This window comes from Pelophylax lessonae, assembly GCF_965119305.1.
Source record: "Pelophylax lessonae genome assembly, chromosome: 1".
In the NCBI taxonomy this organism is placed as follows: domain Eukaryota; kingdom Metazoa; phylum Chordata; class Amphibia; order Anura; family Ranidae; genus Pelophylax; species Pelophylax lessonae.
In genome coordinates, this window is record NC_138768.1 from 14,904,358 (window position 1) to 14,916,857 (window position 12,500).

The 12,500-nt window shown below is 45.6% G+C and overlaps 1 protein-coding gene across 1 annotated transcript in view; it reads right to left on the bottom strand.

The window, feature by feature from the left end:
* Positions 1-12,500, bottom strand: part of DCTN1 (dynactin subunit 1) — a 243,791-nt gene that overhangs the window by 57,005 nt on the left and 174,286 nt on the right. Inside the window, exons 7-11 of the mRNA XM_082272033.1 lie at positions 11,400-11,597; positions 8,808-9,012; positions 2,435-2,513; positions 2,187-2,346; positions 1,959-2,063 (exon numbers count right to left, since the gene is read on the bottom strand). Of these exons, the coding sequence (XP_082128159.1) occupies positions 1,959-2,063; positions 2,187-2,346; positions 2,435-2,513; positions 8,808-9,012; positions 11,400-11,597 (747 nt within the window). The remainder of the gene's footprint in view (positions 1-1,958; positions 2,064-2,186; positions 2,347-2,434; positions 2,514-8,807; positions 9,013-11,399; positions 11,598-12,500) is intronic.

Consider the following 12,500-nt stretch of genomic DNA (forward strand, 5'->3'; position numbering starts at 1 on the left):
GGCGGCCCGGGCTCCCTCTTGGGGCAGGGCGGCCCGGGCTCCCTCTTGGGGCAGTGCAGGGATCTGGAACAAGGCTCTCTGGCTGATGAAAGTCAATAGGGGGATCGAATCATGCATTTAAATGGATCTTTGATGCCTCACTCAGTCCTCCAGGTCAATCAGACACACTATGTAGATGGCTCTATGAAGTGAGTTTTGTTCACTGGCTTTCCTTCATTGTCACCAGAACTGAACTTGGGTTTACTCAAAATCAGGAATGGATTAGGCAGAAACCACAAATGGGCTAAGCTCATGCCTGGTCACACTATGGCACGGTGCTCTGGAGAAGACAAGTTCTATACATGTTGAGTTAAAGTTATATTTAGCAATCATCTGTTTATAAATGGCCTAAGGTTGAAGTAGTTATTCCAGGATTATGGTTGAGGCTACAACTGGGATCCTGGTTTGGGGTTTTTTTTTTTTTTTTAGTGGATTTTATTCCCTACACAGTAAAAGTGATTCAGTGGCTATAGAGCCGCTGGATCACTTTAACAGGTGGCAGAAGGGGGTCCCCTCCCACCGCCACCTTTACAGTGCTCTCCCATCCAATGAGAGAGCCCAGTAAGGATACAACTGGCGGTATCCTTTTACCCAGACACAGTGAGAAGAACTGATGTTGTCCCTTCCACTGTACAATGTCAGAAAGTGGAAGCGATGAAGATTTCGGTCTGATGTAAACAAGCCATAACAGGCTTGTGAAAGCATCCGATCAAACCAAACCAATCTTTGTTTGATCAGATGCTTTGAAGGGAAGAGGGCCCGTCACAGCCCATGCTGTCACAAGGGATGCTGTTCATCATTTGTGATAGGAATAAAAGTTAATAAAAAAAAAAAATAAGAAAGAAAAAAAATTCTATCTATACCATAGGTTGTAGGATAGAAATTCGCTCAATTCCCCCATCAACACAAATATCGTGACACATAAAAATATGCAACGCTCACCATTTTATTCTCGAAGGCCTCGGATTTAAAAAAAATAAAATGTGTATGTATACACACTGATCAAAAAAAAAGAAAAAAAAAAAAAGAAAAACTTTTTATTCAGAGTATAGTATCAAGTCAATTAAACTCCTGGGATATTGATCTGGTCAGTTAAGTAGCATAGGGGTAGTTAATCAGTTTCAGCTGCTTTGGTGTTAATTTAACAGGTGCACTAGATGGGCAACAATGAGAAGACTTCCAAAACAGGAATGGTTTTACAGGTGAGGCCACTGACATTTTTTTCCCTTCTCATCTTCTCTGACTGTATTTCACTAGTTTTGCATTTAGCTGGGGTCAGTGTCACTACTGGTACTATGAGGCCATACCTGGACCCTATAGAGGTTACACAGGCAGTCCAACTCCTCCAGGATGGCACATCAATACGTGCCATTGCCAGAAGGTTTGCTGTGTCTCCCAGCACAGTCTCAAGAGCATGGAGAAGATTCCAGGAGACAGGCAGTTATTCTAGGAGAGCTGGACAGGACCATAGAAGGTCCTTATTCCATCAGCAGGACCGGTATCTGCTCCTTTGTAGAAGGAGGAACAGGATGAGCGCTGCCAGAGCCCTACAAAAGGACCTCCAGCAGGACACTGGTGTGAATGTCTCTGACCAAACAAGCAGAAATAGACTTCATGAGTGATGTCTGAGGCCCAATGTCCTCTAGTGGGCACTGTGCTCACTGACCGGCACCATGGAGCTTGACTGGCATTTTCCATTGAACACCAGAATTGTCAGGTCCACCACTGGCACTCTGTGCTTTTCACAGATGAGAGCAGATTCACCCTGAGCACATGTGACAGACATGGAAGGGTCACCAGTCTGTGAAAAGGATGTGTTGGTCTGATCTAGTCAATGAGGATATTGCACACAGGTGAGGAGGGACAATTGGCATTGGTCCGGTCACTAGACAGAAGACATGTATAAAAGGGGCACCCACCAGGTCGGTGACAGTTTCTCGCAGTTCCCGGACTTTCTCTTCCAGATCCAGGTTCCTCTCTGCGAGAGTCTCTACCATTTCTTCAGCCCCCAGAGCTGCGTCCACCTAAGTGTAGCACACAGGAAAGCAGTCATATGGGTGACATTATCAGATTGGTAAAGGTATCTGTATAAACTGAATACATAACATGACTACAATGCTGTGAGTGAGAATGAAGACGGGTGTCACCTGCTCCTTTAGCTCATCGATGGTCTTCTCCATGTGGGAGGCCTCTTCCTGCATCTTCTCCTTCTGCTGCCGCAGGGTATCCAGCTCCGTGTTCTTCTTCTCCAGGTGTTTCTGCACTTTGACATGCTCCTGCTTCTCTGAGGCTGAGAGGTCTCGCATCCTGTCATAGAGCACAGTGTAACTACCTATGTACACAGCAACAGATCACACTGCATGGAATACATGGGCAACACAAGGGGTCCTCTTACCTGACCAGAGCCTCCTTCAGCCTGGCGTTCTGCTCCTCCAACTGCTTCACCTGATAACTTGAGGCGGCTCCATCCGATCCTACATGCCGGGATACAGAGACAAAGAGTGTGACAGCAGAAGGCAGACTGAGTCTTCATTGCTCTCTGTTCTACTCAGACACACAGCTCCTTAGAGCAGAGTTCCACCCTAAAAACTATCTTTGCACCTCCGCTAGCTTAGATGAACCAGAAAACGAATTGGATAATTAAAATTTTTTTATGTTTCACTTAACTTGTTTTTAATGTAAATACACTTACCTTCCTTCCTCTTCCTCCCTCTGCGGCCGCGGCCCACGACGTCACTTCCTCCTTGCATTGACTCCTGGGAGATGAGCATCATCGATCCCAGGAGTCAATGCTCCTGCACCGGAGTCACTCGTCACTTCCGGTGCAGGCGCGTCATTCCCTGCTGAACAGCTTCTGGGCATGCCCAGAAGCTGTTCAGGGATGACGCGCCTGCACCGGAAGTGACGAGCGGGGCATTCTGGGACTCCGACGTCACGAAGAGGGACGCTCCGGCTTCAGCTGCCCACACCTGAGATGGCAGCGCTGGAGAAGACATTTTCAAGGTAAGTATTTCTTCTTACAGGTAAGTGGAACAGGGGACAGTTCAGGGCTATCGTTGCATAAATGCACTAGCCCTGACTGTCCCGGGGGTATTTTTGGTAAAAAAACTCTGCTTTAAAGAGACCTTGTCACTATTTTAAATCTGAACCCAAAGACATGCTTGCAAAGAAAATGTTTAAACACTTGGCTCTCCTTCCATCAATAGCTGCAGTCTTCTACAACATCCAATACCTACGTGAGCGTCTGTGCTTCCTATCTCTGGCTCCTATGCCATTAACCACTTTACCACCGGAGGATTTTGCTGTCTTCCGTCCAGGCCACTTTTTGCGATTCGGCGCTGTGCGACTTTAACTGACAATTGCGCGGTCGTGCGACGCCGTACCCAAACGAAATTTACGTCCTTTTTTTCCCACAAACAGAGCTTTCTTTTGGTGGTATTTGATCACCTGTGCGATTTCTACTTTTTGCGCTATAAACAAAAAAATAGTGTTTATTTTGAAAAAATAACAATATTTTTCACATTTTTTTATATGAAATTCCCCCCCAAAAAAATGTAAAAATCAAATTTTTTTTAAATTTTTGGCCAATTTGTTTTATGCTACCTATGTTTAGTAAAAAAAATCACAATAAGCGTATTTTGATTGGTTTGTGCAAAAGTTATTGCGTTTACTAACTAAGGGAAAGATTTCTGTCATTTTTGGTGTTTTTTTTTTAACGCGTAATGGCGGTGATCTGCGATTTTTTTTGCGGGACTGCGACATTGCGGCGGACAGATCGGACCCTTGACTGACATTTTTGACACTTTTGGGGGTACCAGTGACATTACTGCAGTAATCAGTGCTATATATATGCACTGTTACTGTAAAAATGACACTGGCAGGGAAGGGGTTAATTTTATTGGAGAGGGAGGGGTTAATGTATGCCTGGTGCTTACTGACGTGTAGGGGGGGAGGTGACTGAGTGAGTCATGGACAGATCGGATTTCCAGCTATGCTGAACACTCCGATCTGTCATTCCCTGTCACTATGGAGATCCGCCCAGTGTGTTTACACACAGCGGGCGGATCTCCAGACTCGATCCCCGACGATCGGGGCAGAGCAGCGGCAATCGCCGCTGCTCCTCCGCTGGCCCGACTCCCGCTGTGAGTGAACACAGCGGGAGCGAGCCTCCGGCGGCGCGCGAGCGCCGCCCACAAGGGGCGGAGTCCAGCGACGTAGGTCTACGTCGCTGGACGGGATCGCGGCACTTTGCCGCAGTAGCCTCAATGTAAGCGGGGCTAAAGTGGTTAACGGTGACACCAGTGAGATACAGTAGGGGACAAAGAAAATCACAGAGCGTATTTGAGGGGAAATGTGCCAGTTGCTAAAAATATTTCAGCCAGGAGGGGCAAGTATAAAATCTTTTCTTTTGGGTTTAGATCTAGATATTGTGATGGGGTCTCTTTAATGCCTACATCTGTCACATCTAGACACAGTGATAAATAAAGTGATTGTAAAGCTTTCCTTTTTGTTTTTAAATAAAATAATAAGCATGTTATACTTACCTCCTACCTACTTACCTCCTTTATACAATGATTTTGCACAGAGCCAACCCTGATCATTCTCTTCTGGGGCCCCACGCCTGTGGTCCCCCAACCCACCATTCCTGCCAACCGATCCCATCAGAAGCCTGCCCTTTAAAAGGAAACCTCTTCCCATTGGGGCACTTATGCCCAATCAATCCCCAGTTGGGATGTTTGTGTCTATTCACCCTCCACGCTCTCTGCTCAGAGATTCTGAATGGCTGCTATCGGCCAAAACTGTGAGACAGGGGAGAGGTGAGAAGAGCTGCTGCAGATGTGGATTGCGACTGGGCTCAGGTATATTCACAGAGCCGGTCTTCTGAACTACAGAGGTGCTGAGAGGAAGTTTTATAAAATGGTGTCAGTACAGCGATCGCTGATTGCAGGAAGCAAGGTACCATGGGAAATGTAGTCCTTAGAAAAGGAACGTAAACACCAGAGGAGAAGCTGCAAAGCATGCTGGGAATCCAGGAAGTTGTGGAAAGAGACAGCCAGCAGAACTCAGATTTTTTTCCAAGTAAAATTATATTGCATCGTCAAAATCAACTATTAAATATATTGAATAAATGTGCAATAGGCGCCAGCTGTAGTACCCCAATCATAAATGAGAACTGAAAATACTAATGACAGCTGCCCCCTTTAAGTGCAAACCCACTTATGATCACCAAATATTTAAACATAAGGTCCGGCGCTATCCACATGGACCTCGGAACCATATTCACCAACAACCATTGGTCAGGGATTCCCAAACTACGGCCCAGCAGCTGTTGCAGAACTACACATCTTATGAGGCATTGTAAAACTCTGACATTCACAGACATGACTAAGCATGATGGGAATTGTAGTTCCTGAACAACTGGGGGGGTGGGCGTAGTTTGGGAATCCCTGTACTAGATGGTATAGCAAGCCCTTGGAGATGCTGTGGGGGTATACTGCTGTGAGGTCATGGTTTTTATGATGTACCTTTTTATCAAGTTGTAATAAATAAAATGTATGATTTTATGAAGATTATTCTTCTATGGTGTGCTCATCTATTTGATAACTCTACATCCTCCAAAGTCAACTTTTATGGGTGGGAAAATTTTATCCCCTAGTCACCCCGTGTTTGTTCTTCATGGCTAATTCTAGAATGTGGATGTAGAGATTATCTCTGGAACCGATACATTTTATATACAAAATACTAAAAATTAAGATAATATTCTCTCTTAGCCCCCGTTCACACTGGGGCGTCGCCTGACAGGTCGCCGTAGGTCTCCTGCCATAGAGTAGCTGTGGACCCGTTCTAATAGAAGCGACACAAGTCGCTCCGACTTAGAAAAAGGGTCCGGAGCTTCTTTGGGGCGACCCGGAGCGACCTACATGGACTTCAATGTTATGAAGTCCATGCCGGCCGCTCCGAGGTCGCGGGGCGAGCAGCGCGCCGAGACCTATGAGGTCGCCCCGGCAAGTCGGGTCGCTGCAATGTGAACGGGGCCTAAAAAAAAAAAAAAAAAATTAAGATATTATAAATGTAACGTATGTGGCATTAAAGTACAAGTGATGCTCTATTAAAATGTCTCACACCACAATGTGCAAAACAAAAAAGAAACTGTACTCTTCTCTCCAGTAACACGTTCTCTCCTCCTTATTGCCCAGTGCGTCTCTTCCTCTACATGTTGTTTCACAAACCGCGTCTTCATGAAGCTAGACTGCATTTTATCGCAGCACCCTGAAGCGCAGTTCTAGGACAGTTGCAGTGTGAGTGGGACGCAGTAAACTAGTGTTTTTTTTCCTGTGTGTCCCTGCGTCGACCCACGTTTTTACCAATGTGCTAAAATGCAGGTCAACGTATGAATTGGCCCTAAATAGTTTGCTTTAGTTCCGCGTTTAACATCTACATTACCAAACCATATCTAGACACAGCTTGATGAATCTTAAAATTCCCTACAGCGCCCTTTCACATTCAGACACAGCTCATCTAAATTACTATAAAAAAGAATAAACTGCGCTTGAGTAAAAGTAGCTGCTGACCCCTCAGACATACAAAATCTGCAGGAGATCAAAAAATTATTTTCCCCACTGTAAGTTTGCCCTTGAAGAAAAACACTGATTATGACCCTAAGAACACCGTCCCTACAGTCACCGTCCCTACAGACACCGTCCCTACAGACACCGTCCCTACAGACACCGTCCCTACAGACACCGTCCCTACAGACACCGTCCCTACAGTCAAGCACGGAGGTAGAAACATGATGCTTTGGGGCTGTTTCTCTGCTAAAGGTACAGACCGACTTTGCCACATTAGGCGGCCAATGGATGGGGCCCTTTATAGTAAAATGAACCTTCTTCCCTCAGCCAGAACACTGAAGATGGGTCGTATATGGGTCTTCCAGCATGACAATGACCCAAAACATACCGCCAAGGCAACAAAGGAGTTGCTCAAGAACAAACACATTAAGGTCATGGAGTGGCCTAGCCAGTCTCCAGACCTTAATCCTATAGAAAATTTAAAGAGGGAGCTGAAACTTCGAGTTGCCAAGCAACAGCCAGGAAACCTTAAGGATTTAGGGAAGATCTGTAAGAAGAGTGGACCAAAATCCCTCCTGAGATGTGTGCAAACCTCCAACTACAAGAAACGTCTGACCTCTGTGATTGCCAACAAGAGTTTCTCCACCAACTACTAAGTCGTGTTTTGCTTGGGGATCAAATACTTATTTTACTCAATTTAGAACATTTGTATCATGCGTTTTTTTTCTGGATTTTTGGTTGATATAATTTAAAATAAAATTATGATAAAAAATTATAGACCCTTCATCTCTTTAAAAGTATAAAAACCTTACAAAATCAGCAGTGGATGAAATCATTTTTCCCGCTGTAAATAGTGCACAAATGGATACAAGAATGATAGTACAGCACTAAAATAAATACAAAAAATATACAAATATTGTGAAAACATTAAGTAATACAATGAAAGAAAATAAAGTGAGTGGGAAACCACAAATTAGTGTGTCCAAAACGTGATAACACAAGTTCAGGGGTCATGTAAATTAATTGTGACAACCAGTGTATGAAAGAAATCCCAGAAGGGTGTAAGTGAATTTTTCACGTGTGGAGATGATACATCCAAAGACTGAACAATTGTTCTGTGATCCACCACCACACTGTGTAACCAGCAAGATTACCAGAGATAGTGGACTCCTATACCATCCATATTGAGTCATCAAGATTCTCATAGAACCCCAGTCCTTCCAGAGCCGTCTCAATCTAACCATGAGAGATATTGCACATCTCCCAGTACTCTGGTCAGGGTGGGCAGTCACCGCACTCACAGGGGTGGACAGTCACCGCACTCACAAGTATGACGAAACGCGTTGTGTGGAGCTCGTGTCCATGATGCCGTTGCGTTTTTGGATCCAGGATTCTTATCTCACTGTCTATGGGACGGATGTTATATACAGTGCTGTTTTTCATTGAATCATTGTGTTTATTACATTTTAATAAAGGATTTTAGTATTGATTTTACACTATGTACGGATGCTTGGTATTATTTTACATATATCCTTGAGATGAGAGGTTGACCTGTGAGTTCGATGACTGTTCAGCCTGACCTGGAGTACTGGGAGATCTGCAAATATCTTCCGGTTAGATTGAGCCGGCTCTGGAAGGACTGCGGTTCTATAACAGACTTGATGACTCAATACGGAGGGAATAGGAGTCCACTATCTCCGGTAAGCTTGCTGGTTACACAGTGTGGTGGTGGATCACCGAACAATTGTTCAGTCTCCGGATGTATCATCTTCACACGTGGAAAATTCACTTACGCTCTTCTGGGTCTTATTTCATACACTGGTTGTCAAGATAAATTTACATGACTCTTGAACTTGTGTTATCGTCAGGTTTTCGACTAAAACACACTTACTTGTGGGTTCCCACCTCACTTTATTTTCTTTCATTGTATTACTTTATATGTTGATTTCACAATAACATTGGCTGTATTCATTTTAGCGCTGAACAATACTTTTTGTATCTATACAACTGCATCCCATCTAGGTACACAACTCATTCCTTCCACAACATCCAGACACCGCTCAGTAATGTCTTCATGCCTTGATCTTGATATTTCCCAATAAGAAAGAAGCTCATTGTCCACCTAATGGCCCTCTCCCATGATAAAGGATTTCTTCAGATTTACCACTAAGAGGCTCCTAATCACAGAGTTGCGCTCACCTTTCTCCTCTATCTCGTGTTTCAGGATCTCCAGGTCCATGGTCAGCTCTTCCACCTTCTCTTTCATGGTCTCCACTTCTTGCTGCAGAGACTCCGCTCTCTCCTCAGCCATCTCTTTATCCAGAGTGGCCATCTCAATGGCGTCGGCGGTGTCTGCCATCTCCTCCATGTAACGCTCCTTGGCCTCCAGGGCTTCCTTGGCTTCCTAAAGTACATGAAACAAATTGCAAGGACAGAGACAGCAAGGATGAGACTTGTGAGATATTTACCTTGCTTGGTGTGAATACCGACACAAAACAAGGAGACACTGACCAGGAGCATTTGCAAGCATAGCATGTTCTTGTATGCAGTGGTCATACTTTTGATTAATTTGGTTACCTCAGAAATAGACTTTTGAAAGGTCATACAAGTCTACTCAAAGTGTAAGTACTGCAGGTACAGACGAAAATAATTTTATTGACACACATTAAAAACTTACATGGAGGTAAGCGTCTATCTTCATAGCTCGGCGTCCTTCCGCGTCCGCAGGGTTTCCGTCCCTGAGGCTGGCCAGGAGATGACACTAGGGGAGAACCAATCAGGGGAATCAGTCAGATCGAGGCAGCAGTGAAGCGCATACCTCACTGGAGGACCGCACGAATGTGATGACGCCGGGGGGGTTTGCGGTAACCACTTTCGGAGCCTGTGTGAACCACTCCTTCAGGGGTCTGAAGAAGGAGCGGTTCACGCATGCTCCGAAAACCGGTTACTGCTCCCCCGCGTCATCCCATTCGTGCAACCCTCCAGTGAGGTATGCGCTTCACCGCTGCCTCGATCTGACTGAGTCCCCTGATTGGTTCTCCCCTAGTGTCATCTCCTGGCCAGCCTCAGGGACGGAAACACTGCGGAAGGACGCCGAGCTATGAAGATAGACGCTTACCTCCATGTAAGTTTTTAATATGTGTCAAAATTATTTACATCTGCTACACTGAGCGGCACCTTTCTCCCTTTTCTGCATATTCGAATATACAGTGATTGTGAAACAAATTTCCATGACTTTTTCCAAAACTTTGTGGGTTAAATTATTTTCCAAAACTTTTCCAGGCCTGGAAAAGCCATTTTAAAATTCCATGACTGTACAAACCCTGCCTTGTAAGTAAGCGGTTTATGGTAATACAAGGTTTTTACTCAGCTAAATACGAAGCTGGCGCATTGTGGTGCCAACGGTCTGCAGGCTCTATGAGCTTACTGATTTGTTACCACCAAGAAAAGGGCAACCCCTAAGAACGGCGGCAGGATCACCAGCAAATCTCCATTACAGGAAATAATTTATTTATATCTATCTATATATCTATATATATATATATATATATATATATATATATATATATATATATATATATACACACACACACACACACATATACACACACGACTTAGAATCACTTTAACCTAAATCAGAGGAATCAATAATCCACATATCTGTATTCAGGTGAATAATACAAAAAACACGGTTTCTTAACAGCTTAATAAACTTTGTTTGCAGCTAATGACATCCTCCAGAGTTGTGTTTTTACCCGAGTAAATCAGGGCCAGGAGCAGTTCTGCACAGATAGACTGTTATCTGCACCCCTCTGTACAGGCTGCACTGGGCTCTATAGGCTCACCAGTACCACGCTCTATAGGATCATCAGTACCGCGCTCTACAGGCTCATCATTACCGCGCTCTACAAGCTCATCAGTACCGCGCTCTACAGGCTCATCATTACCGCGCTCTACAAGCTCATCAGTACCGCGCTCTATAGGCTCATCAGTACCGCGCTCTATAGGCTCATCAGTACCGCGCTCTATAGGCTCATCAGCCCCGCGCTCTATAGGCTCATCAGTACCACGCTCTATAGGCTCATCAGCCCCGCGCTCTATAGGCTCATCAGCCCCGCGCTCTATAGGCTCATCAGTACCGCGCTCTATAGGCTCATCAGCCCCGCGCTCTATAGGCTCATCAGCCCCGCGCTCTATAGGCTCATCAGTACCGCCTTCTATAGGCTCATCAGTACCGCCTTCTATAGGCTCATCGGTAGCGCGCTCTATAAGCTCATCAGTACCGCCTTCTATAGGCTCATCGGTAGCGCGCTCTATAAGCTCATCAGTACCGCCTTCTATAGGCTCATCGGTAGCGCGATCTATAGGCTCATCAGTACCGCCTTCTATAGGCTCATCGGTAGCGCGATCTATAAGCTCATCAGTACCGCCTTCTATAGGCTCATCGGTAGCGCGCTCTATAAGCTCATCAGTACCGCCTTCTATAGGCTCATCGGTAGCGCGCTCTATAAGCTCATCAGTACCGCCTTCTATAGGCTCATCGGTAGCGCGCTCTATAAGCTCATCAGTACCGCCTTCTATAGGCTCATCGGTAGCGCGCTCTATAAGCTCATCAGTACCGCCTTCTATAGGCTCATCGGTAGCGCGATCTATAGGCTCATCAGTACCGCCTTCTATAGGCTCATCGGTAGCGCGATCTATAAGCTCATCAGTAAAGCGCGATCTATAGGCTCATCAGTACCGGATTCTATAGGCTCATCAGTACTACAGGTACAAGCATCTCTCACTCACCTTCTTGGCCTCCTTAAGTTGTTTCTGCAGGTCGGTCTGCTGCTCCTGGATCTTACTCTTCCATTCCTGCAACTGCTCCAGCTGCAGCTTGGATTTCTCCAGCTCTTTTAGCTTGGCCTTGTCCTCAGCCCTCTTCATCTTCAGAGTCTCCAGCTTCTCCTCCAGATCCTTCACCTGAGCCCGCAGGTTCTCCTCCTCCTGTACCATCAGAAAAATAAAGCCAGGTGAGCGTCAGATGGTGGATTATTTCTGAGTATACACCAGGATTTGTATCTTTTGATAGCCCTGCCTAGCCCTAGGAACCACAAGCTGCATATCATCTTTAGCCAGGAAACTTTCCTCTCTGCTGCCTTGAGAGCGAAAATAAGAGGGCTACAAGTATAGCATTTAGAAGAAAAAGCAGTGGTAGAAAAAAAAAAAAAAAAAATCAAACCAGTATTTTCTTCACAAACCTTAAGATGAACCTGAGCTCAGAGTGAAGATGTGCTAACTTCTAGGAAACAGACATTTTTATTTTTTGGATAAGCAGTACCCTTAACCGGTTGCCGACTGCGCACAGTATATTTACTGCGGCAGTCGGCCCCGGCCAGGCAGAGTGACGTAGGTCTACGTCGCTCGCCTGTCACTCCTTCTAGAGCCAATAGCGGGCGGGCGCGCGCCCGCTGAGGCGCGCGGCCGCCGAGGCTCGTTCACGGAGGAGTGCGGGAGTGTGACTGGTGGACCCGATGTCCGCCGGTCTCACTACGATCGCCGGTACAGCGGGAGAAAGACAGAGCGGCTTATGTAAACAAGCCGCCTGTCAGTTCTCCCTGTGTAAAAGTGAAGATCAGACAGTTCTACTATGTAGAACTGTTGATCTTTGTTTTTACACTAGTAGACCTGTCCCTGCACAGTTAGAATCACGCCCCTAGGACACACTTAACCCCTCCCTGTCCAATACTGTTAACCCCTTCCCTGCCAGTGTCATTTTTGCAGTAACAGTGCATATATATAGCACTGATTACTGCAGTAATGTCACTGGTACCCCCAAAAGTGTCAAAAATGTCAGTCAAGGGTCCGATCTAACCGCCGCAATGTCGCAGTACCGCAAAAAAATCGCAG